General features: G+C 41.1%; 1 protein-coding gene across 1 annotated transcript; it reads left to right on the top strand.

Moving 5' to 3' along the window:
• Window positions 1–1,352: 1,352 nt before the first annotated feature.
• On the top strand, window positions 1,353–24,258 carry LOC109892404 (guanine nucleotide-binding protein G(q) subunit alpha-like). The gene is made up of 8 exons (XM_020484908.2): window positions 1,353–1,822; window positions 2,176–2,354; window positions 3,329–3,513; window positions 4,153–4,307; window positions 4,627–4,755; window positions 5,021–5,150; window positions 19,682–19,835; window positions 22,248–24,258. The coding sequence occupies exons 2-8, from the start codon at window positions 2,219–2,221 to the stop codon at window positions 22,433–22,435; spliced, it is 1,077 nt and encodes a 358-aa protein (XP_020340497.1). The 5' UTR covers window positions 1,353–1,822; window positions 2,176–2,218; the 3' UTR covers window positions 22,436–24,258.
• Window positions 24,259–25,508: the final 1,250 nt, after the last annotated feature.

The raw sequence follows: 25,508 nt of genomic DNA, 5'->3' as shown, positions 1-25,508 counted from the left end.
GCGATTGTCCCAGCGTCATTAGGGTTTGGCCGGAGTAGGCCGTCATTGTAAATAAGAATTTGTTCTTAACTGACTTGCCTTGTTAAATAAATAAAAACAGCTCTGGTGGACATTCCTGCAGTCAGCCTGCCAATTGCACGCTCCCTCAATTTGAGACAGCTGTGACTTCGTGTTGTGTGACAAAACTGCAGATTTTAGTGTCCTTTTATAGTCCCTAGCACAAGGTGCACCTGTGTAATGATCATGCTATTTAATCAGTTTCTTGATCTGCCACACCTGTCAGGTGAATGGAATATCTTGGTAAAGGAGAAATTCTTATTAACAGGGATGTAAACAAAATTGGAGAGAAATAAGCTTTTTATGCCTGTGGAAAAATTCAGAGACCTTTTATTTCAGCTCATGAAACATGGGACCAACACTTTACATACCGTGTTTATATTTTTGACAACATTTACTCTACTACATTCCCAAAGAAAATAAGTACTTTTTACACCCAAACATTTTCCTGACACCCAAAAGTGCTTGCTACATTTCGAATGCTTAGCAGGACAGGAAAATGTCAGATTCTGTCATTTATCAAGAGGACACGTGATCCTTAGTGCCTCTGATCTGAGGACTCACTAAAGAAAAATGCTTTGTTTGTAAATTATGTCTGAGTGTTGGAGTGTGCCCCTAGCTAACTGTAAAGTATTTTAAATCATGCTATCTGGTTTCATTTAAGGAATTTGAAATTATGTATTGCATTTCCTTTTACTTTTGATACTTAAGTATATTTAAAACCAACTACTTATTTTGACTCAAGTAGTGTTTTACTGTGTTACTTTAAATTTGGAGTAACTTTCTATTAAGGTATATTTACTTTTACTCAAGTATGACTATTGTGTACTTTCTCCACCACTGTTCCTTTAAATTAAGACCGAGACAATCAGGTTAGTGGAGTTCCTTACTAATTAGTGACCTTAATTTATCAATGAAGTGCAGGGGAGGAGCGAAAATCTGCAGACACTCGGCCCTCCGTGGTGTTCCTAATTTTTGGTATACTGTAGTCAATAACATGTAATAACACATTTAACATTTGTGAAATTAGCCTCTATATTCTTCAATCCAAGATATGTTAAGTGTTTATGTAAGTAGTGAACTGCCCAACCTTTTTATGTGCCTCCGGACAGTTGTTTCATTACAATGTAACATATTGAGCGACAAGCCTTCATGATCCTTTCCCATCTAAACACACCCTCTCCTAACGTCACATGGTTCGGGGCTTGAGTTACGCCAGCACAACACGACAGCAGCTGGCAGCAATAATGGCTAGAATTGTGTGAAAATAAGAGTCCTCTACTTCGAGAGACACTGTCCGACACACCCCGTTCATTGGCCCACACTTTTTATGTTGGTGAAAATTATTAAGATGTAGAATAATGACGAAGAGAAAAACGTAAATAAAGGCAAGGATGAGTGATGTTGAAGAAGAATGACAAAAGGGTGGATGAATATGAAGAAAATGTTTTACTGTGTAGAGCACTTTTATTTTTATGGCTCCTTGCCTTTTTGCTGCTAGGTTCACATAGGGTCCAGTCAGAGTACACTGTATTCTGTACCTAATGAAATTACAGATGGGACAAGCAAAGGGGACAATAGAAAAAATATAACGTTAAGCAATGCATCTTCAATGAAGACAAATTCAAAAGGAACATATTGTGGTATGGGATTATTTTTTGTTACTCCTGTGGAATAATGGAATTTCGTTTTTTATACATTTATGGTGATATGGAGTAAAAGTCCGCCATATTCACTCACCACACCCGGAGTTCAACTATTGGAGGTAAAGATTTGCTTTTCTGTTTACATGTTGCTATTTCATTATTCATTCTCCCAACGGATTGGCTCCTATTGCATTTCGTAATGGGACCGTAGTTTACATAAATATAAAATAACAAGTGGTCTGTTTCTGCCAAAGGTTCAATCAGTTTCTGGGAATTGTATTCGCATTATTACGCTTGGCTTTTACTGTGGACTCTAGAGCGTAGGCTATGCATGGCACTGTAGATAGAGAATTCAGTCAGTGCTGAGGGAGGACATTTATTTGAGTTAAATATAACAATTTATTTAACAAAGTGACAATGTTTATCGCCTTAACATTTTTTTATTTAAATTTAATTTCACTTTGGAATATAGGCCTACCTCCTCGACCCCAAAAGTAAGTGTTATCAAGAGAGTCATGACTCTGGGCTCCGTAGGGGCCTGTTGCCTCAGCGAAGAGGGAAAGGAGGCTCGACGGATCAACGACGAGATCGAAAGACAGCTTCGCCGGGACAAGAAAGACTCGCGCCGCGAGTTTAAGCTGTTGCTTCTCGGTAAACCAACGATCACAGTTCTAATTACCACTCAAAGCACTAATATGACATTGTATCATTATTTGAAACATGTTCATAATATCACTGACTCTATCAGTGCACATGGTATCTGTTATTTCAATGCACATGCCTATAAAAAAAAAAACATATTGCCTGGCAATTTGAATTTATTTGAGATATTGCCAAGAAAACAATGTTTCAGAGGCTTGTGGGAGGAGCTGTAGGAGGAGGGGCTCATTGTAATGGCAGGAATGGAATATTTGGAAAGTTATCAAACACATCAGACATATGGAAACCACATGTTTGACTCATTTCCATCTATTCCATTCCAGCCATTACAATGAGCCTGTCCTCATGTAGCTCCTCCCACCAGGCTTATCCATTATGTTTAATGTAGTGTAATGTCTTTGGTACTCTGTGATGTTTATATAACTTAAATATGTAGAATAATTGATTAAGTTCACACATCCAGCTCACAACTGTCACCCTGCTGGGAGCAAAATAAGTTATAACTCAAGGAAAGAATGTCGACAGAAACCAGGCTCATGTAATTTGTTAGGTGACTAAAGAAGGGTTACCATTGCTACTATAAACGTTAGGTTGATTAATTGCATAGGAGCCACATTTCTTAGAAATCAATAAATGATTGTCATGGATCACTGTCCATTTAGGTTCGGAGATCAGAAATATGTTCCTGTGACAGATACAACACACAATAGACCACACCCTGAAACTGTTGTATCAACATTCCATGGCCAAAACAAAGTGCAGTTGAAAAATTGTATTCAATCAAAATGTTTGGGTTACTCAGCAATAGTTTAATCTACATGTCGCGTGTCCATCAAATTGACAATATAAAAATGACACTCTATAATAAGCCTAAAATGTGCATTGGCTTTCATCAGCAGTGGCAGGCTACTGTGTGGGTAATTTAAAAGTCAAACGGAGTTAATCTCTGAGCTTTTTCTTCCCAGGGACTGGTGAGAGTGGGAAGAGCACCTTCATCAAGCAAATGAGGATCATCCATGGGACGGGCTACTCCGAGGAGGACAAGCGAGGCTTCACCAAGCTGGTGTACCAGAACATCTTCACTGCCATGCAGTCCATGATCCATGCTATGGAGACCCTTCAAATCCCTTACAAGTGTGAAGATAACCAGGTGACCCTTCTGTTGTTCCATTTATACCAACTTTGCCTGTTTTTTTTTGCCAACATTTTGAGTTTTTCCAGGCCTTGACACCACTCTGGAAACACTTTAGGCTTTAGTTATAGCCTCTAGGCTAGAAGCTTTTCATTGTCAGAAAAACCTCCGGACCTGGCTAGGCCCATGTTTGTACAGACCTTTTATTTGTTTCTACAGTCTCTGAGTCTCAGTGAGGATTGTAGTGATGGATCAGGTGATGTCGTTATGATATCTGTAACTTTGTTTACTTTCTGCCTAGTTGATGATGTCATTAGTTACTTGAGCAGGATGACAGACTGAAGGCCTTGTAAAAGGTACACATGTGGTTGACTGTTGGCACACACGTAAAGTAGGGCAACTCCTGGGACCAATATGCCACAAGAGAGACAAAATGACATTGCTTAATCACGTAGCTCTCTATCCCTTACCTTAAAGCCACCATATGGGGCCTAGTAATCATACAAATTCACTACCTCACAGCTATGTGCTAACTGCCACGCACTAACACAATTCTTTGGCTTCCATTTACAATAAACATGATCACTCAGACAAATGCCTCTCTAGGTCTCTTATTTAATGATCTCTTTCCCCTTCTCTTTCTCTCTCCTATTTCAGGGCCATGCAAATATTGTCATTGAAGTGGATGTAGAGAAGGTCACAATGTTTACAAATCCGTACGTTGACGCCATTAAGAGTCTATGGAATGACCCAGGGATCCAGGAATGCTATGATCGGAAGAGGGAATACCAGCTCTCAGACTCTGCCAAATAGTGAGTAAACCAATACCAAACCTCTAGTTTAGATTGCCAAATAGTGAGTGGACACAGACCAGTGACTACTCCCCACACTCTTCCCAAATAGTTTCCACTGTGTCCAATGCCAGTTACATCTCAGGCATAAAAGGCTGTGCAGATTCAGGTAAACAATAACGCGATCCAATGGCCATATTGATTGCTATTGTGATGGTCGGCTGAAAGATCTGTATTTTAAGACTTCTGTGTTTTTCTGAAAAGTGACCTAATGAGTAACAGAACTGTTAACATGATGATAATAATAATAAATAACCCCATTTCTCTCATGCCCTTTCAGCTACTTGAATGCACTGGACCGTATAGCTGAGTCATCTTATGTCCCGACCCAGCAAGACGTGCTCAGGGTCAGGGTCCCTACCACAGGCATCATAGAGTACCCCTTTGACCTTCAGAGTGTGGTCTTCAGGTAAACATCCACATAGACTACTATTCCATCCCTGTCTGCTGAACACAATTGATCAAGATGATCCTAGAAAAGTAACTGGTATTAAAAGACTCCATTTTGAATTATTCAAATACAAATGGATGTTTCTCCATCTCCATGCTTTTCGGTACAGTACATATTGATGTTAATGTAATAACTCATCATAACCCATTAGAACTCTGTGTTCTCTATACCTGCCTGTTGAGAGTTGCCCCTAAACCTCATGGTGCTGTGCTGCTGTTCTCAGAATGGTGGATGTGGGTGGCCAGAGGTCCGAGAGGCGGAAATGGATCCACTGCTTTGAGAATGTCACCTCCATCATGTTCCTGGTGGCTCTCAGTGAATACGACCAGGTCCTGGTAGAATCTGACAATGAGGTGAGTTTGGTCATTGCACTTTCAACAGTCCAAAGCACGATGGTGTTCTTAGAGGACATGGTGCTCCTAAAATCCACGGCAGCCATGTTGGCACCTCCTGGACAATACTGACCAATGACAATCCGCTGAATAATGACAATTCTAAACCGAGCTACCTAACTGAGCTGCTTGAACTTATGAATGGATTGATTGAATGCTTAGAGACAGAGATACATGGCATTGTACTAGAAAGTTGGCCAAACTCTCTCCCTCTTGCTATCTCTTTATGACTGGATCTCTGCTAGTGGAGGAGAGGATCCAGGAGAGAGATAATCACCTAGTCAGTCTGAACACAGAGGCACATTGTTCCAGTGCTAAATGTTGAATCAGCCCAAACCAGTTATGTGAAGATGACCCAGATTTTCCCGGAGCCCAACGCCTGTCTGCCTCAGCTGATATCCATTCACACTCCGCCATAGGGTTGGAGTTAGACTTCGCCTGTGCCCAGATCTGTACTTTAGCCAACCCCTCTGATTATTGTTGTATGACAACTCCTATAGTCGTAGGAGTTGGCTAAATGCACGTACAGATCTGGGACCAGGCTACGTGTTCTCAGAGAAAAAGAAGGAGAATACCCCACACACTGTTTGAATGCTCCCAAACTTTTAATAGGAACACTCACGTTTGTTTTGTAACGCACATGCTACATTTGAACTGGACTTTGACCAGCTCAGGGGTTGTGCTTAGTGTTCACCTGAAGGGGGAGCCCTTCAGTCACTGTAATGATTCTTGGAACAAACACAAGGGCTGTTTTTTCTACAGTATTTGCATCATGCACAATCACTGCAAAGTAATTGTCCACACTGACTGTGTAGAACACTGGGTCCAGCAGCACAGTAACAGTCACCAACACTCTGGGTAACATGAAAACAGCCTAACAAGCTCTGCTAGGGCGAGTAAAATGCTCAGAGTGAGGTGTTCTCTCATTTGTGTCTGGAAGTAGCTAGTAAGCTAGCCAACATTAGCCAGTTAGCTTGGATGCTTGACTGCTGTTGTGAGGTCAGAATATGGAGCCAGATACCTGCCAAACGGTTGAACGTACATATCGTTAGGATCGTAAGAAAAGCCATGTGTGAAAAATGAAACATAAATGTTAAAATACATCTGTAAACGTGTTACGACTATGAATTAACATTTACACGTTCAATTCTTACTTTACGTTTCCCTTGGTTACAAATCTTTTTTATCGGTACAAACTTTTGTCAGTAATGTGGCATCTGCAAAGGACATGAACCGAATGTAGCTAGTCAATCAAGCAACTTTAGCCCAGACGTTAGGGTTTGCAGCTTCCGCTTTCATTTCCAAAATAAAAGTCTAGAGCTTGTTTTAGAACTGCATTCAATAACAACGTTATATCAGTAGATGGCGTAGTATAGTCTTGGGCCTTCAACAAATGACTTGTGATAAAGACACAGAAGAGCCTTGTCTAGAATAACCGCCTGAGATGCAAAATAGAAAGTATATATGATTTATGCTAGGCCTATCCCACTATATAAATATGCCATGCTGTTGTGTGTTATTTAATGGCCATATAATTGCATAATTTATTTTTATAGCCCTGTGGGGATATTGTGGTGATCATGTAAACTAATGAATCACACTTTTTCCAGTATTTGGGAGCACGGACTGTAGGCCTTATATTAGGCATTTTGAGTGTTGTATTTGTGAATTCCACTCTGCATGTAGGCTTGTTATAGCCATTTGCATTGCACAACCCCAACACACAGAGGTTATATCCATATCAATAAATAAAGTCTTGGCTATAACCTGTCCTGAGTGAAATAGCCAAGGAGTCCCAAATGGTCAAGACTATCTATAGTCTATTCTTATTGCCAGATCTGTTTTCTCTATCAGCCACTGCACGTGCTTCTTCAACTATTTTTTTGAATGTATTTAGAGGCCTGTGAGCTAGGGTCTCTTTTTAAGGGGAGCCTTATAATATAAACAGTTATAAAACACAAAACATTATTCTAACATTATTCCGCAAGACACCAGTACATAGGCCTAAATTAAACATTGAATTATTAAAGTGATAGGGTAAAGATCGTTGGAGAATTTAGATCATTTTGAATACACATTCATTTCAATAAACAAAATGGATAAGACTGTTCTATTCTCTTTGATTTAGTTCCTATTGTAACTCAGACAAATGACAGAATGGATGACATACTGACTGACTGAACTGAATGAAGGATGAATTAAATGTTCAAATATGTTGGAATGACGAGTGTCACCCATCATGCATGCTCTGCAATTTATTTGGCTAGTAGGCAAATAGGCCTACATGAGGGTATAATGACTCTATGGCTGAATGCCTCCAGAAGGGCATCTTCTGAGGATGAGTGGTGCTTTTCTGAAGGCGCGTGGTGCTGCATGGAGATCACAAGCTCTTCAACTGGGCAGCAGCGTTGTGATGGAGGGAATAGCCTATGAGGAGACTACCTAAAACCATTGCAACAGAGTTATTGTAAAGTGTGGGAATAAGCTTATGCCAGACTTAGCCTACGTTTAACCTCTCTCTTGTTCATTTCAAAGTACATAGAGTGCATTTGGGAAGTATTCAGACCCCTTCACTTTTTCCACATTTTGTTACGTTACAGCCTTATCCTAAAATGGCCAATACCATCCCTACGTGAAGCATGGTGCTGGCAGCATCATGCTGTGGGATGTTTTTCAGTGGCAGGGACTGGGAGACTAGTCAGGATTGAGGGAAAGATGAACGGAGCAAAGTACAGAGAGATCCTTGATGAAAACCAGCTCCAGAGCGCTCAGGACCTCAGACTGGGGTGAAGGTTCACCTTCCAACAGGACAACGACCCTAAGCACATAGCCAAGACAACGCAGGAGTGGCTTTGGGACAAGACTCTGAATGTTCTTGAGTGGCCCAGCCAGAACCCGGACTTGAACCCGATCGAACATCTCGATGCTCTCCATCCAACCTGACAGAGCTTGAGAGGATCTGCAGAGAAGAATGGGAGAAACTCCCCAAATAAAGGTATATGCCAAGCTTGTAGCGTCATACCCAAGAAGACTTGAGGCTGTAATCACTGCCAAAGGTGTTTCAACAAAGTACTGGTTAGAATGGTCTAAAAACCTGATTCTGCTTTGTCTTTATAGTGTATTGTGTTGAGATTAAAAAACGATTTAGTCCATTTTAGAATAAGAATAATGTGGAAAAAATGAACGGGTCTGAATACTTTGAGTGAACTGTATGTTCATGACCCGATTCATATTAATCATGTCCAATTATTTTAAATGTATATTAACCCCTCCTACAGAATATGCTTTAGCAAGATTTTGAGTGGCAAAAACTCCAGTGGTCATACATAATTCATAGATTCACCAAGCATCTATTCTTGTTCTATGTTTCATTATTCCTGGTAGATACTACTGGTTATGATTGCAGACAGAGTCCAGAGAATGGGATGGTGCAATATTGAATTAGTCGTATTTTGATAAGGTGTATGCATGGGGATGTCCACGTCACCCAGAGATATGCCCATGCTGTAGAGATACACCTAGCAGACTGAAACTTAGGCACAATACAGCTAGTATTATCTAGACTCACGCTGGCAAACAAATCTATTACATGAGCTACCTAAATGTGAAGTAAACTCAACTGAGGAGTAATAGAGAATGGAGACTTTTAACTTGAAACGTGCAGGATACGTCTTTCCGGTCTCCCTGACTTCCATTGTTTTTATACTGTGTTATGCATGTTTGGGTAGCACTTCTCATAGGTGTACGTTTTTTTTGTTGGTGAGATGAAATTGCCAAAACTCTGAAAGGTATTATTGTATGTCAGAATTGCAACACAAGATCTGTTCAAAAAATCTTTTTTTCGGGGGTAGATCAGCTTCAAAATTTGTATTTGTATTTATTATGGATCCCATTAGCTGCTGCCAAGGCAGTTCTTCCTTGGGTCCAGCAAAATGAAGGCAGTTTATACGATTTTAAAAACATTACAATACATCACAGACTGTGTGCTTTCAGTCCCCTACTTCCCCACTACCACATATATACAGTACCAAATCCATGTGTACGTGTGTGTATAGTAAGTATGTTATCGTGTATGTGTGTGTGTGTCTGTGCCAATGTTTGTGTTGCTTCACAGTCCCCGCTGTTCCATCAGGTGTTTTTTTTAATCAGTTTTTTAAATCTAATTTTACTGCTTGAATGAGTTACTTGATATGGAATAGAGTTCCATGTAGTACTGTACGCCTTCCATAGTCTGTTCTGGACTTGGGGACTGTGAAGAGACCTCTTGTGACGTGGGGTATGCCTGGGTGTCTGAGCTGTGCCCCAGTAGTTCAAAAAGACAGCTTGTACATTCAACATGTCAATACCTCTCATAAATACAAGCAGTGATGAAGTCAATCTCTCCTCCATTTTGAGCCAGGAGAGATTGACATGCAACTATTTAATATTAGCTGTCTGTGTACGTCCAAGGGCCAGCCGTGCTGCCCTGTTCTGAACCAATTGCAATTTTCCTTATTTGTGGCACCTGACCACATGACTGAACAGTAGTCCAGGTGCAACAAACCTAGGGCCTGTAGGGCCTGCCTTGTTGACAGTGCTGTCAAGAAGGCAGAGCAGCGCCTTATCATGGACATACTTCTCCCCATTGATATTGTTGTATCAATATGTTTTCACCATGACAGTTTACAATTCAGGGTTACTCTAAGCAGTTTAGTCACCTCAACTTGCTCAATTGCCACATTTATTTATTACAAGATTTAGGTAAGATTTAGGCTTTAGTGAATGATTTTGTCCCAAATACAATGCTTTTAATTTTAGAAATATTTAGGACTAACTTATTCCTTGCCACCCACTCTGAAACTAACTGCAACTCTTTGTTAAGTGTAGCAGTAATTTCAGTCGCAGTAGTAGCTGACTACTACTGCGTAGTAGCATGTATACTGTTGAGTCATTCGCATACATAGACACTCTGGCTTTCCTCAAAGCCAGTGGCAATTTGCGTTATTTTTCCAATTATTTTGTACATAATGTTTCTGTAACCGTATCTTACGGAAGAAAAGAGCTTCTGGATATCAGGACAGCGATCATTCACCTCGGATTAGACGAAGATTTCTTCAACAACAACAACAACCACAACAAGCAGGACTCACACGATATTCTCCAAACACCCCACAGGGCAGACATCCCAATTATTCGCAAAAGGAAGCAATGCTGAGGACAAAGAGCCGGGTGCCTTGTCCGGACCCGCAGAAGGCAACTAGGAAAGTTGCCGTTACCGTCAATATTACTCGCCAACGTGCAATCATTGGACACTAAACTAGACGAGGTAAGATCACGAATATCCTACCAACGGGACATCAAAAACTGTAATATTCTATGCATCACGGAATAGTGGCTGAACGACGACATGGATATTCAGCTAGCGGGATACACGCTGCACCGGAAGGATAGAACAGCACACTCCGGTAAGACGGGTGGTGGTCTGTGCATATTTGTAAACAACAGCGGGTGCACGAAATCTATGGAAGTCTCTAGATTTTGCTCGCCTGAAGCATTATATTGTGATAAATTGCAGGCCACACTACTTGCCTAGAAAGTTCTCAGCTATACTTTTCGTGGCTGTTTATTTACTACCACAGACAGATGCTGGCACTAAGACCGCACTCAGTCAGCTGTATAAGGAAATAAGCAAACGGGAAACCACTCACCCAGAGGCGGCGCTCCTAGTAGATGGAGACTTTAATGCAGGGAAACTTAAATCAGTTCTACCAAATCTCTATCAACATGTTAAATGTGCAACCAGAGGGAGAAAAATTCTAGATCACCTGTACTCCACACACAGAGACTCGTACAAAGCTCTCCCTCGATCTCCATAAATCCGACCACAACTCTATCCTCCTGATTCCTGCTTACAAGCAAAAATTAAAACAGGAAGCACCAGTCACTCTGTCTATAAAAAAATTGTCAAATGAAGCAGATGCTAAACTACAGGACTGCTTTGCTATCACAGACTGGAACATGTTCTGGGATTCTTCCGATGACATTGAGGAATACACCACATCAGTCACTGGCTTTATCAATAAGTGCATTGAGGACATCGTCCCCACAGTGACTGTACGTACATACCCCAACCAGAAGCCATGGATTACAGGCAACATTCGCACTGAGCTAAAGGGTCGAGCTGCCGCTTTCAAGGTGCGGGACTCTAACCCGGAAGCTTACAAGAAATCCTGCTATGCCCTGCGACGAACCATCAAACAGGCAAAGCATCAATACAGAACTAAGATTGAATCATGCGACACCGGCACCGACGCTCGTTGGATGTGGCAGGGCTTGCACACTATTAGACTATAAAGGGAAGCACAGCCGCGAGCTACCCAGTGACACGAGCCTACCAGACAAGCTAAATTACTTCTATGCTTGCTTCGAGGCAAGCAACACTGAGGCATGCATGACAGCATCATCTGTTCTGGATGACTTTGTGATCACTCTCTCCGTAGCCGACGTGAGTAAGACCTTTAAACAGCTCAACATACACATGGCTGCGGGGCCAGAAGGATTACCAGGGCGTGTGCTCCGGGCAGGTGCTGACCAACTGGCAGGTGTCTTCACTGACATGTGAAGACACCAACATGTCCCTGATTGAGTCTGTAATACCAACATGCTTCAAGCAGACCACCATAGTCCCTGTGCCCAAGAACACAAAGGCAACCTGCCTAAATGACTACAGACCTGTAGCACTCACGTCCGTAGCCTTGAAGTGCTATGAAAAGCTGGTAATGTCTCACATCAACACCATTATCCCAGAAACCCTAGACCCACTCCAATTTGCATACCGCCCAAACAGATCCACAGATGATGCAATGTTTATTGCACTCCACACTGCCCTTTCCCACCTGGACAAAAGGAACACCTACGTGAGAATGCTATTCATTGACTACAGCTCAGCGTTCAACACCATAGTACCCTCAAAGCTCATCACCAAGCTAAGGAACCTGGGACTAAACACCTCCCTGTGCAACTGGATCCTGGACTTCCTGACAGGCCGTCCCCAGGTGGTGAAGGTAGGTAGCAACACATCTGCCACGCTGATACTCAACACTGGAGCTCCCCAGGGGTGCGTGCTCAGTCCCCTCCTGTACTCCCTATTCACCCACAACTGCATGGCCAGGCACGACTCCAACACCATCATTAAGTTTGCTGATGACACAACAGTGTAGGCCTGATCACAGACAACGACGAGACAGCCTATAGGAAGGAGGACAGAGACCTGGCCGGGTGGTTCCAGAATAACAACCTATCCTTCAACGTAACCAAGACTAAGGAGATAATTGTGGACTACAGGAAAAGGAGCACAGAGCACGTCCCCATTCTCATCGACGGGGCTGTAGTGGAGCAGGTTGAGAGCTTCAAATTCCTTGGTGTCCACATCAACAACAAACTAGATTGGTCCAAACACACCAAGACAGTCGTGAAGAGGGCACGACAAAGCCTATTCCCCCTCAGGAAACTAAAAAGATTTGGCATGGGTCCTGAGATCCTCAAAAGGTTCTACAGTTGCAACATCGAGAGCATCCTGACCGGTTGCATCACTTCCTGGTGTGGCAATTGCTTGGCCTCCGACCGCAAGGCACTACAGAGGGTAGTGCGTACGGCCCAGTACATCACTGGGGCAAAGCTGCCTGCCATCCAGGACCTCTACACCAGCGTTGTCAGAGGAAGGCCCTGAAAATGGTCAAATACCCCAGCCAACCCAGTCATAGACTGTTCTCTCTACTACCGCATGGCAAGCGGTACCGGAGTGCCAAGTCTAGGACAAAAAGGCTTCTCAACAGTTTTTACCCCAGGCCATAAGACTCCTGAACAGGTAACCAAATGGTTACCCGGACTAGTTGCATTGTGTGCCCCCCTACCCCTCTTTTATGCTGCTGCTACTCTCTGTTTATCTTATATGCATAGTCACTTTAACTATACATTCATGTACATACTACCTAAATTGGCCCGACCAACCAGTGCTCCCACACATTGGCTAACCGGGCTATCTGCATTGTGTCCCACCACCTGCCAACCCCTCTTTCTACGCTTCTGCTACTCTCTGTTCATCATATATGCATAGTCACTTTAACGATACCTACATGTACATACTACCTCAATAAGCCTGACTAACAGGTGTCTGTATATAGCCTTGCTACTCTTTTTTTCAAATGTCTTTTTACTGTTGTTTTATTTATTTACTTATCTACACACACACCTTTTTTTCCCCCCACCATTGGTTAGAGCCAGTAAATAAGCATTTGTTGTATTCGGCGCACGTGACAAATAAACTTTGATTTGATTTTAATTCATTAGTAAAGATTGAAAAAAGTTATGGGCTTTAGACAGCTGCCTTGGGGAATTCCTGATTCTACCTGGATTATGTTGGAGAGGCTTCCATTAAATAACACCATCTGTGTTCTGTTAGGCAGGTCATTCTTTATCCACAATGTAGCAGGGGGTGTAGTTTGCTGCTGGCAAAACTATGATTGATATTGTCAAAATCTGCAGTGAAGGCTAACAAAACAGCCCCCACAATGTTTTTATCATACATTTCTCTCAGCCAATCATAAGTAATTTGTATAACTGCTGTGCTTGTTGAATGTCCTTCCCTAAAATCATGCTGAAAGTTTGTTGTCAATTTGTTTACTGTAAAATACAATGCTATCTGGTCAAACACCATTTTCTTCCAAAAGTTTAGTACGGGTTGGTAACAGGCTTATTGGTCGACTATTTGAGCCAGTAAAGGGGGCTTTAATTTTCTTAGGTAGCGGAATGACTTTTGCTTCCCTCCAAGCCTAGGGGCACACACATTCTAGTAGGCTTAAATTGAAAATATGGCAAATAGAAGTGGAAATATCGTCCGCTATTATCCTCAGTAACTTTCCATCCAAGTTGTCAGACCCCGGTGGCTTGTCATTGTTGATAGACAACAATCATTTTTTTCACCTCTTCCACACAAACTTTACGGAATTTAAAATTACAATGCTTGTCTTTCATAATTTGGCCAGAAATACTTGGATGTGTAGTGTCAGCATTTGTTGTTGGCATGTCATACCTAAGTTTGATAATATGGCAGTTAGTTTTGTTATGAATGAGCCATCTGATTCAATGAATGATGGAGCTGAGTGTGCCTTGTTTCCCAGCTTTTTACTATCATTCATCTTTGTTTCATAGTGTAGTTTCTTCTTCTTTTTATTCAATTTAGTCACATGATTTCTCAATTTGCAATAGGTTTACCAATCGGTTGTGCAGCCAGACTTATTTGCCATTCCTTTTGCCTCATCCCTCTCAACCATAACTTTTTAAATTCCTCATCATGCTCATGCTTATTAGCAACTGGAATAAGCAATTTCATAAATGTGTCAAGTGCAGTGTCTGTTTGCTCCTCATTACACACCACGGACCAACATATTCTTTACATCAATGATATAGGAATCACTACAAAACGTCTTGTATGACCTCTTACACTAATATTGTGTATAATATAGTGTATAACGGCTTTCCTCTTCCTCTTCTGAGGAGGAGTAGCAAGGATCGGACCAATACGCAGCGTGGTAAGTGTCCATTTTAATAATAATACTGAACACTACAAAAATACAAAACAGTCCCGTGTGGTACAGACACAGGAAACATAATCACCCACAACTCAAAAGTCAAACCAGGTGACCTAAATATGGTTCTCAATCAGGGACAACAATAAACAGCTGCCTCTGATTGAGAACCATACCAGGCCAAACACAGAAATCCCAAAACATAGAAAAAGGAACATAGACAACCCACCCAACTCACGCCCTGACCATACTAAAACAAAGACATAATAAAATAACTAAGGTCAGAACGTGACAATTAGGCCCATCCTTTGGAACTTTGTTTTTCCTAGATATGGACCCTATATTGTGATCTTGCTTTCAAGCAAATTCCTGCAGCATTAGTAAAGAGCTGATCAATACATGTTGATGATTTCATTCCTATGCTGTTTTTAACTACCCTGGTAGGTTGACTGATAACTTTTTCTTGAGTGGGCAGCTTGATGAAAGCTGGTCAATATATAAATCACCCAGAAAATATACCTCTCTGTTGATATCACATACAGTGGCAAGAAAAGTTATGTGAACCCTTACGGATTTACCTGGATTTCTGCATAAATTGGTCATGAACATTAGACAAACACAGTCTGCTTAAAGTAATAACACACAAACAATTATACGTTTCATATCTTTATTGAACACACCGTGTAAACATTCACAGTACAGGGTGGAACACTTGGATTTAATAACTGGTTACCCTCCTTTGGCAGCAATAACCTCAACCAAAAGTTTTCTGTAGTTGCGGATCAGACCTGCACAACAGTCAGGAGGAATTTTGGACCATTCCTCTTTTACAAAACTGTTTCAGTTCAGCAATATTCTTGTGATGTCTGGTGTGAACCGCTCTCGAGGTCATGCCACAGCATCTCAATCAGGTTGAGGTCAGGACTCTGACTGGGCCACTCCATGAGGCGTATTTTCTTCTGTTGAAGCCATTCTGTTGTTGATTTACTACTGTGTTTTGGGTCATTGTCCTGTTGCATCACCCAACTTCTGAGCTTTAATTGGTGGACAGATAGCCTTACATTCTCCTGAAAAATGTCTTGATAAACATGGGAATTCATTTTCCCGTCGATGAAAGCCAGTTGTCCAGACCCTGACGCTGCAAAGCAGCCCAAACCATGATGCTCCATCCATCATACTTTACAGTTAGGATGAGGTTTTGATGTTGGCGTGCCTTTTTTCTCCACACATAGTGTTGTGTGTTCCTTCCAAACAACTCAAATTTAGTTTAATCTGTCCACAGAATATTTTGCTGGAACATCCAGGTGCTCTTTTGCGAACTTAAGACATGCAGCAATGTTTTTTTGGACAGCAGTGGCTTCTTCCATGGTGTCCTCCCACAAACACCATTCTTGTTGAGTGTTTTCCGTATCGTAGACTCGTCAACAGAGATGTAGCATGTTCCAGAGATTTCTGTAAATCTTTAGCTGACACTCTAGGATTATTCTTTACCTCATTGAGCATTCACGCTGTGCTCTTGCAGTCATCTTTTCTGGACGGCCACTCCTAGGGAGAGTAGCAACAGTGCTGAACTTTCTCAATTATAGACAATTTGTCTTACTGTGGACTGATGAACATCAAGACTTTTAGAGATACTTTTGTAACTCTTTCCAGCTTTATGCAAGTCAACAATTCTTAATCTTCTGAGGTCTTCTGAGATCTGAGATCTCTTTTGTTTGAGGCATGGTTCACATCAGGCAATGCTTCATGTGAATAGCAAACTCACATTTGGTGAGTTTTTTTATATTGCAGGGCAGCTCAAACCAACATCTCGAATCTCGTCTCATTGATTGGACTCCAGGTTAGCTGACATCTGACTTCAGTTTTCTTTTGGAGAAGTCATTAACCTAGGGGTTCACATACTGTTTAAATTATGTATTCAATATAGACAGGGAAAATACAACAATTTGTGTGTTATTAGTTTAAGCACACTGTGTTTGTCTAATGTTGTGACTTAGAGGAAGATCAGTTCACATGTTTTCACCAATTTATGTGGAAATCCAGGTAATACCAAAGGGTTTTGTAGGCCTCCTTGCTCAGTTTTTCAGTTCTGCCCACACATTTTCTATGGGATTGAGGTCAGGCCTTGTGATGGCCACTTCAATTCCTTGACTTTGTTGTCCTTAAGCCATTTTGCCACAACTTTGAAGTATGCTTGTGGTCATTGTCCATTTGGAAGACCCATTTGCGACCAAGCTTTAACTTACTGACTGATTGCTTCAGTATATCCACATAATTTTCCTTTGTCATGATACCATCTATTTTGTGAAGTGCACCAGTCCCTCCTGCAGCAAAGCGCCCACACATGATGCTGCCACCCCCGTGCTTCACGGTTGGGATGGTGTTCTTCGGATTGCAAGCCTTTCCCTTTTTCCTCCAAACATAACGATGGTCATTATGACCAAACAGTCCTAGTTTTATTTGATCAGACCAGAGGACATTTCTCCAAAAAGTATGATCTTTGTCCCCATGTGCAGTTGCAAATGTTAGTCTGGCTTTTTTTATGGCGGTTTTTGAGCAGTGGCTTCTTCCTTGCTGAGCAGCCTTTCAGGTTATGTTTTGTACTTGTTTCCTCCAGCATCTTCACAAGGTCCTCTGCTGTTCTGGGACTGATTTGTACTTTTCACATCAAAGTGCGTTCCACAGGTACACCTGCAATTGACTCAAATGATGTGAATTAGCCTATCAGAAGCTTCTAACGCCATGACATCATTTTCTGGAATTTTCCAAGCTGTTTAAAAGCACAGTCAATTTAGTGTATATAAACTTCTGACTCACTGGAGTTGTGATACAATTGTTGGAAATATTACTTGTGTCATGGACAAAGTAGCTGTCCTAACCGACTTGCCAAAACTAGTTTGTTAACAAGAAATTTGTGGAGTGGTTGAAAAACTAGTTTTAATGACTCCACCCTAAGTCTATATACACTGCTCAAAAAAATAAAGGGAACACTTAAACAACACAATGTAACTCCAAGTCAATCACACTTCTGTGAAATCAAACTGTCCACTTAGGAAGCAACACTGATTGACAATAAATTTCACATGCTGTTATGCAAATGGGATAGACAACAGGTGGAAATTATAGGCAATTAGCAAGACACCCCCAATAAAGGAGTGGTTCTGCAGGTGGTGACCACAGACCACTTCTCAGTTCCTATGCTTCCTGGCTGATGTTTTGGTCACTTTTGAATGCTGGCGGTGCTTTAACTCTAGTGATGTTTTGGTGTTTTGGTCACCAGTCTCCAGACTGTCACGTCTGTCACATGTGCTCAGTGTGAACCTGCTTTCATCTGTGAAGAGCACAGGGCGCCAGTGGCGAATTTGCCAATCTTGGTGTTCTCTGGCAAATGCCAAACGTCCTGCAAGGTGTTGGGCTGTAAGCACAACCCCCACCTGTGGACGTCGGGCCCTCATACCACCCTCATGGAGTCTGTTTCTGACCGTTTGAGCAGACACATGCACATTTGTGGCGTGCTGGAGGTCATTTTGCAGGGCTCAAAACCCTTTGACCAAAATTGCTTTTTAGAGATGAGTACTGAATTGCGTGGCCTCTAAAGGAACATTTAAAGTGTCCCATAGAAAAATCATATTTGCTGTACCTATGTTATGTAAATTTGATTAAATTTCAAATATCCTCGCCTACGTGGAAATTCAGTAAGAGTAATGTATAAGCCAATTATCTGATGGTCCGCCTGCATTCTATCCCCTTTCAACACCTCCCTTATATTTCTTTACTATTTGCCATATATTTTTAAACTGTGCTGTTTCACAAAAGTTTTCCATAGTTTCTACAGATTGTAAATGAAAGATTTTTTTTGCTAAAAGTATTATTATGTTATTGATCGATTGACTATGACTTTTCAGATCACCCAGTAGTGCACCCTGTAGTGCTAAAATAGTGCAGTAGTGCAAAACCTAAAATGTTAGTCCGTAATCGTAACATGGTTTTTGAATGTTCACAGTGTTGGATTTGGGCTAAACATTGACCATTGAGATATTAAAGATATGATCGATCAGACGCATTGTACATAAAGGAGTGAGATCTGTAGAAAGACAGAGTGGCTGTGGAATGTGCTGGGTGGACGGGAGAGAGTCACGGGAGTGCGATAGGTGATACAAGAGGACATCTGTGGATTAGGCGAAGGAGGGGTTGAGGTCAGGAGGACAGGTCAGATCCCCTGAAGGGAGAAATAATGGTTTTAGTATCCTGTTACCCTCTTCCTGTCGAACCATAAGATGTAAGGATTGGAGAGAAAGAGGGGTGTCTGAAGTGGAGTGTGTGTATATGTGTGTATGTGTATATATATTTTTATCTACATTTTTTGTCTGAATATATATATATATATATAATATTCAGACAAAAAATTCAGACAAAAAAAATGTTTTTTTTGTCTGAATACAGCTGTGTCGACCCATTGGGAAGAATTAAGCTTGGTCAAGCTTCAAGTGTCTGAGTTATTTAATTTCACGCTTACGTTCATGTTTCAAGCATAGCTTTTCTTACGATCCTAACAATTTACGTATGGATTTTCTTAGGATCGTAATGATACGCATGTTCAAACTTTTGATAGGAATCTGGATCCATATCAGAGCGGTTGGATCAGTCCTACTCCTCAGCCAGAGCGGACTCCCCAAGAGCGAAACTCTGTGAATTTACGAATGGACAATGACAACGCTCTTAATTTACGAACGCTGGGCACACTCTGGCACTCCAGATTGAATTTACGAATGGACAATGACAACGCTCTTAATTTACGAACGCCCAGAGCGCACGCTGGGCACACTCTGGCACTCCAGATTGAATTTCCGAACATGGAGTTAGAAAAAAAGAATGGCAAATACAGGTTGTCTCTTTAACATTGTGTTTTATTTTAACTTTCCACAGAATCGAATGGAGGAAAGCAAAGCGTTGTTCAGGACAATAATAACCTACCCGTGGTTTAAAGATTCCTCAATCATTCTATTCTTGAATAAGATTGACTTAATGCAGGAGAAAATCTTGTTCTCACATCTGGTGGATTACTTCCCTGAATATGATGGTAAGAACTCCTTTTTTTAATGTATTTAATGAAAGAAAGACAAGCTCAATTTGCATGGACCAGCTAAATGTGATCATAAACTACCAATGCAACCAGGTAGGCTAGTTGAGAACAAGTTCTCATTTACAACTGCGACCTGGCCAAGGTAAAGCACAGCAGTTCGACACATACAACAACACAGAGTTACACATGGAATAAACAAACATACAGTCAACAATAAAGTAGAAAAAGACAAATCTATATACAGTGAGTGCAAATGAGGTAAGGTAAGGCAACAAATAGGCCATGGTAGCGAAGTAATTACAATATAGCAATTAGACACTGGAATGGTAGATGTGCAGAAGATTATTGTGCAAGTAGAGATACTGGGGTGCAAAGGAGCAAGATAAATAAATAAATACAGTATGGGGATGAGGTAGTTGGATGGGCTGTTTACAGATGGGCTATGTGCAGTGATCTGTGAGCTGCTCTGACAGCTGGTGCTTAAAGCTAGTGAGGGGGATATGGTTCTCCAGCTTCAGTGATTTTTGCAGTTCGTTCCAGTCATTGGCAGCAGAGAACTGGAAGGAAAGGCGGCAAAATAGCACTCCTCTGTCTCAGTATGTGAAACCTAGTGGTTAAGAGCGTTTGGTCAGAAACCAAAATGTTGCTGGTTCAAATCCCTGAACGGACTAAGTGAAAAAATCTGCTGATGTGCCCTTGAGCAAGGCACTTAACCCTAATTGCATATTTACAGAAGGGGCTTTTCTGTCTACGATACAATGTGGTTCACACTGACAGGGACATAGGCCTATAGGATATGTGAGTGTCAGCTGCAGCTGGATACTATTGGCACCAAAAGAGACCAGGGTGGGTGGTCAATATATGTAAAAGTACAATATACAGTGCATTCGGAAAGTCTTCTGACCCCTTGACCTTTTCCACATTGTGTTACATTACAGCCGTCTTCTAAGCTGTTAAATACACATTTTTCCTTGTCAATCTACACACACACACAACGCTATAATGACAAAGAGAAAACAGGTTTTTTGAATTTTTGAAAATGTATTAAAAATAAAAAACATATATACCTTATTTACTTAAGTATTCAGACCCTTTGCTATGAGACTCGAAATTGAGCTCAGGTACATCATGTTTCCATTGATCATCCTTGAGATGTTTCTAAAAATGTATTGGAGTCCACCTGTGGTAAATTCAATTGATTGGACATGATTTGGGGGCTCCCGAGTGACGCAGCGGTCTAAGGCACTGCATCTCAGTGCTAGAGACGTCACTACAGACACCCTGGTTTGAATCCAGGCTGTATCATAACCGGCCTTTATTGGGAGTCCCATAGGGCGGCGCACAATTGGCCCAGTATCGTCCGGGTTTGGCCTGTGTAGGCCGTCATTGCAAATAAGAATTTGTTCTCAACTGACTTGCCTAGTTCATTGAAAAAAAAAATCTGACTCGCTATTATGTTACTTTTTATTATTTTTTACTTTAGTTTATTTGGTAAATATTTTCTTAACTCTTTCTTGAACTGCATTGTTGGTCAAGGGGTTTGTGTACTTTCTGAATGCACAGTAACAAATGAACCAGCACTTGCACTTGACCCCCCCCCCCCGCCCCATGAAGGAGTAGCATGTCATACTTTATTGGGGGTCAGACAGCGCCATATACAGTACATTGGCCACATCTAGTAAGAGAGGTGTGCTGTTTCGCGTAGGTGCTGTTTCACTCGCTCAGATGCTTTCTCCAGTGAGATAGTTTTAGCCACTTGAGAAAGTTGGGGGGTGAACTGTCCAGATGCACTGTTCAGATGCTGGAATTATTTTGGACAAAAGTGCGAAGGCTACCTACTTTAAGTAATTTGTCTGACAATCAGATGACAACATCATGACTGGTTGTGTTCATTCCACATTACACGGTAATATATTTTTACAGTTAAATTACATGTCTTTACTATAAAACCTCATTTAAAAACGGTGTGCTTGCGCTGGCCCTGTATCATATTACCAGTATACTTTATAGATAAAAACACCCTAAATAAACCATATACAATGCACATCATAAATAAACTATTGTATGTATATGATGCAGCCGTCTAACACCATTTACAAGACCTTGCCCCTTATGGCCTGTAATCGATCCTTGGCGGTGCAATTTGTAACCTCTTGGTCCCTGTGGCCACCGAAGGCGATTCACAAACAATCAATGTTCAAACCACACACACACAGTTCCAGTTAAGACAATCGGTGGGCAGTACACTTTCAAACACCCTCCCTCTGTGCTGCTGGGTCAATACCTTGTTCATTTCACCAGATATGAAACAATATTTAATATATTGGTTTAGATTGATATAAGAGTTAAATTAACTGATGTGCCATTATTTCATGAATCCTATAACCAATCATATCTCCTCCTCCTCAGGGCCCCAGCGGGACCCACAGGCAGGAAGAGAATTCATCTTGAAGATGTTTGTGGACCTGAATCCAGATTGCGATAAAATCTACTCCCACTTCACCTGTGCCACTGACACAGAGAACATTCGATTTGTCTTTGCCGCCGTCAAGGACTTCATTCTGCAGCTGAATCTGAAGGAGTACAACCTGGTTTAAAGGCTACAGCTGAATCTGAAGGAGCACAACCTGGTTTAAAGGCTCCAGCTGAATCTGAAGTAGTACAACCTGGTTTAAAGGCTCCAGCTGAATCTGGTAGTACAACTTGGATTAAAGAATCCAGCTGAATTTTACGGAGTACAACCTGGTTTAAAGACTCCAGCCGACCGCAGTTACAGACTCTTTAATGCAATGTGAAGGAGTACAACCTTGTTTAAAGATTCCAGCCCACCGCAGTTACAGACTCCAAAAGCTGCAGCCAGAGACCAGGGCCTGGAGCCATAGTACAGATAGACTACTTCAGTATGTCTGGTTGTCTTTCACTACGGTGAAACCCTACAGAGAATTTACATAAATGACTGTATTATTTCAACTGTTCACCAATGCATAATTTTTTTGTTTATGGGTATCTTTGATTTTGTTTACGAGGTGCATCGTGATGATGAATATCACTGTGCCTTTTTGAGGATAGAGGATTCTGGTGTACATTGAGAGTTATTGAGAACTCTTTGTAAACCGTTTAAAACACATTATAACAGTGTAAAAACACATTTCATCAGATGAGAGTTAAAAAGTGCTTTTATGTGCCTGGTGTCTCTCTGAGGACTGTTGACCGACGGCTCTCTTGTCAAAGAAAGTCTGGTGGACATTTAGATAACTGCTATGAATCACATCCCATTACATCCTCCAACGGGTCATAGTCACACTAGTGTTTCACCTATATGCATTTAGCAGGGGTGCACTGCCACTACATAAAAAAATGTAGATGTATGCCCTCCCCACCTCCCACAGAAGGACCCCATGAAGGCCCCAAACACTGCACAGTCTATAATGTGTTTTATTTTGTATTGAGACGTGGTTTAAATACATTGTTTACGTATTTAAAATGAGTAGTCATTCTCTGGGTCAGAGGATAGAAGAAACAGTCATAATCATCACCTAGAACACGTAAACTAGCAAACAGGTATTATTTGCACAATTGACACATTTAGTTGTTTTTCTATTGGTGTATAGCTAAATGTTGCCAAATTAATATTACCTCTATTGATTGAACACCCTCTACAAAAGGGTGAAATCTGACGCTGTACCATCAAATTTCAGCCAAAACGCATTTGACTATCAACACTTTTCAGTTGTGATACTGTATATGTCAGCTACCAGTGTTATAAAATAAGCATATTAGCTCCCACTAAACAGTGCATCTTGATGCTGTTCCTCATCCAATGAGGGATTGTTATCATATTTACACAAGGTCTATCGTTGATCCATAACATCTGCCTTTTGACAGTCCTTTGTTTTCTCAGTGGAGATGTACTGTATTGCTTTGGCACAGTTTCAGTTTAGGGATTTTAAACTTTAATGAGTTATCGAATCACTCTCTGGTTTCAAGATTATTTCTGAAAATGATTCCCCATATGTAGTATATGCCTCCTTGCACTTTGTAAATACAAACTGATACAGTGATTTTCTGTTTTAAGGTCCTGTAAAATGAAAAGTGTTGCAGTTGTTACCTGCTGAATGAGAATGTTGGGTCCAATGACCTGCTTTGTACACAGGCATTCATTTCTTGAACTCATTTTTTGAATCATAAATATGTAATTTGAGAGTAAAAATAAGAACTTACATTTTTATATAAATTAAAGAACTAATCAAGGTTTTCGATTTGTGTCAATCTTCACACACCCTGACGTCATGTGCCATTTTAAAGTCTCGATTGACAATAAAGCATATATATTTCACATTTATGTCAAATTATCTTCGGAGCAATTTTGTCCATGTTTTGAAATTAGGAGTGACGGAATAAATCATTACAATTTATGCAACATCCTTCTCCGCACTTTTTTCAGCTACTGTGTATATTTCTGTGGCGATTACCATTAGAATCTAAGGCATAGAGTACACCATAGATGGTGTTGGAAGTTTATGCTGCCACTCATTGTTTGTCATGGCATTTAATGTCTGTCTGCCTTTTCCTAGCTGTGAGAGTTTAGCCTCTCAAATCATTTCCTTGATATCCATCTGGTCAGACAGCATCGCTGCAGGGATGGATGTCCTGCTGCTGATTTAGAGAACATTTTTACAGAAGGGGCTTTTCTGTCATGGATACAATGTGGTGCACACTGACAGGGACATAGGCCTATAGGATGTGTCAGCTGCAGCTGGATACTATTGGCACCAAAAGAGACCGAGGTGGGTGCTATCATAGTGACACTTTCCTGTAGGCTTCATAAGGCAAGAATCATACTAGGCTAGGCTACTCCTTTATGAGGACATTTAGATAAAAAATATGTGATTGTCCCACCTAGCAATCTTAAGATGAATGCACTAACTGAGTCACCCTGGATAAGAGTGTCTGCTAAATTACTAAATAGTCAAATGTAATGAGGTCATTGTTGCATTGTTCAACTGGCAGGCACACTCCTATAAACCCAGTAGGTTTACAATATCAACAGAACAGCCCAGTTTTTATGGGGTAAAGCCTACCCTACTTGGTGACAGTTACCTTACCTGTAAAATGGAAAATAATTACAACCCAACTTGTGTGTGTGGGAGGGGTTTGTTTACACAATACCCCAGGTTTCAGTTGTTTCCAAACCCAAACTATATAATGGAGAAGGGAACTACAGTAGTTTACATCAGGGTTTCCACCAAACTCGGTCCTGCCCCCCTCCCTGGGTAGAGATGTAGTTTTTTGCCCTAAAAATGCATGGCCGATTCAAGTCAAAATCAGACCTTACCATTACATTTTTACTTACAATCCCTTAACCAACAATGTAGTTTAAGATAATATTGACTAAATAAACAAAAGTAAAAAAATAAATAATAAAAAGCCACACAAAATAACAATAAAGAGGCTATATACAGGGGGTACCGAGTCAATCTGTGGTGTACAGGTTAGTCAAGGTAATTTGTACATGTAGGTAGGGGTAAAGTGACTACGCATGGATAATAAACAGTGAGTAGCAGCAATGTAAATAGTCCAGGTAGCCATTTGATGAATAATTCAAAACAATTCAAATAATCGAAGCTTGATCAACTAGGGCAAAAAAACAACACAGGACTGAGTTTGGGA

Source organism: Oncorhynchus kisutch, linkage group LG6, assembly GCF_002021735.2.
Source record: "Oncorhynchus kisutch isolate 150728-3 linkage group LG6, Okis_V2, whole genome shotgun sequence".
Taxonomy (NCBI): domain Eukaryota; kingdom Metazoa; phylum Chordata; class Actinopteri; order Salmoniformes; family Salmonidae; genus Oncorhynchus; species Oncorhynchus kisutch.
The sequence above is the reverse complement of the archived record's forward strand: the minus strand, read 5'-3'. Positions and strand labels throughout refer to the sequence as shown.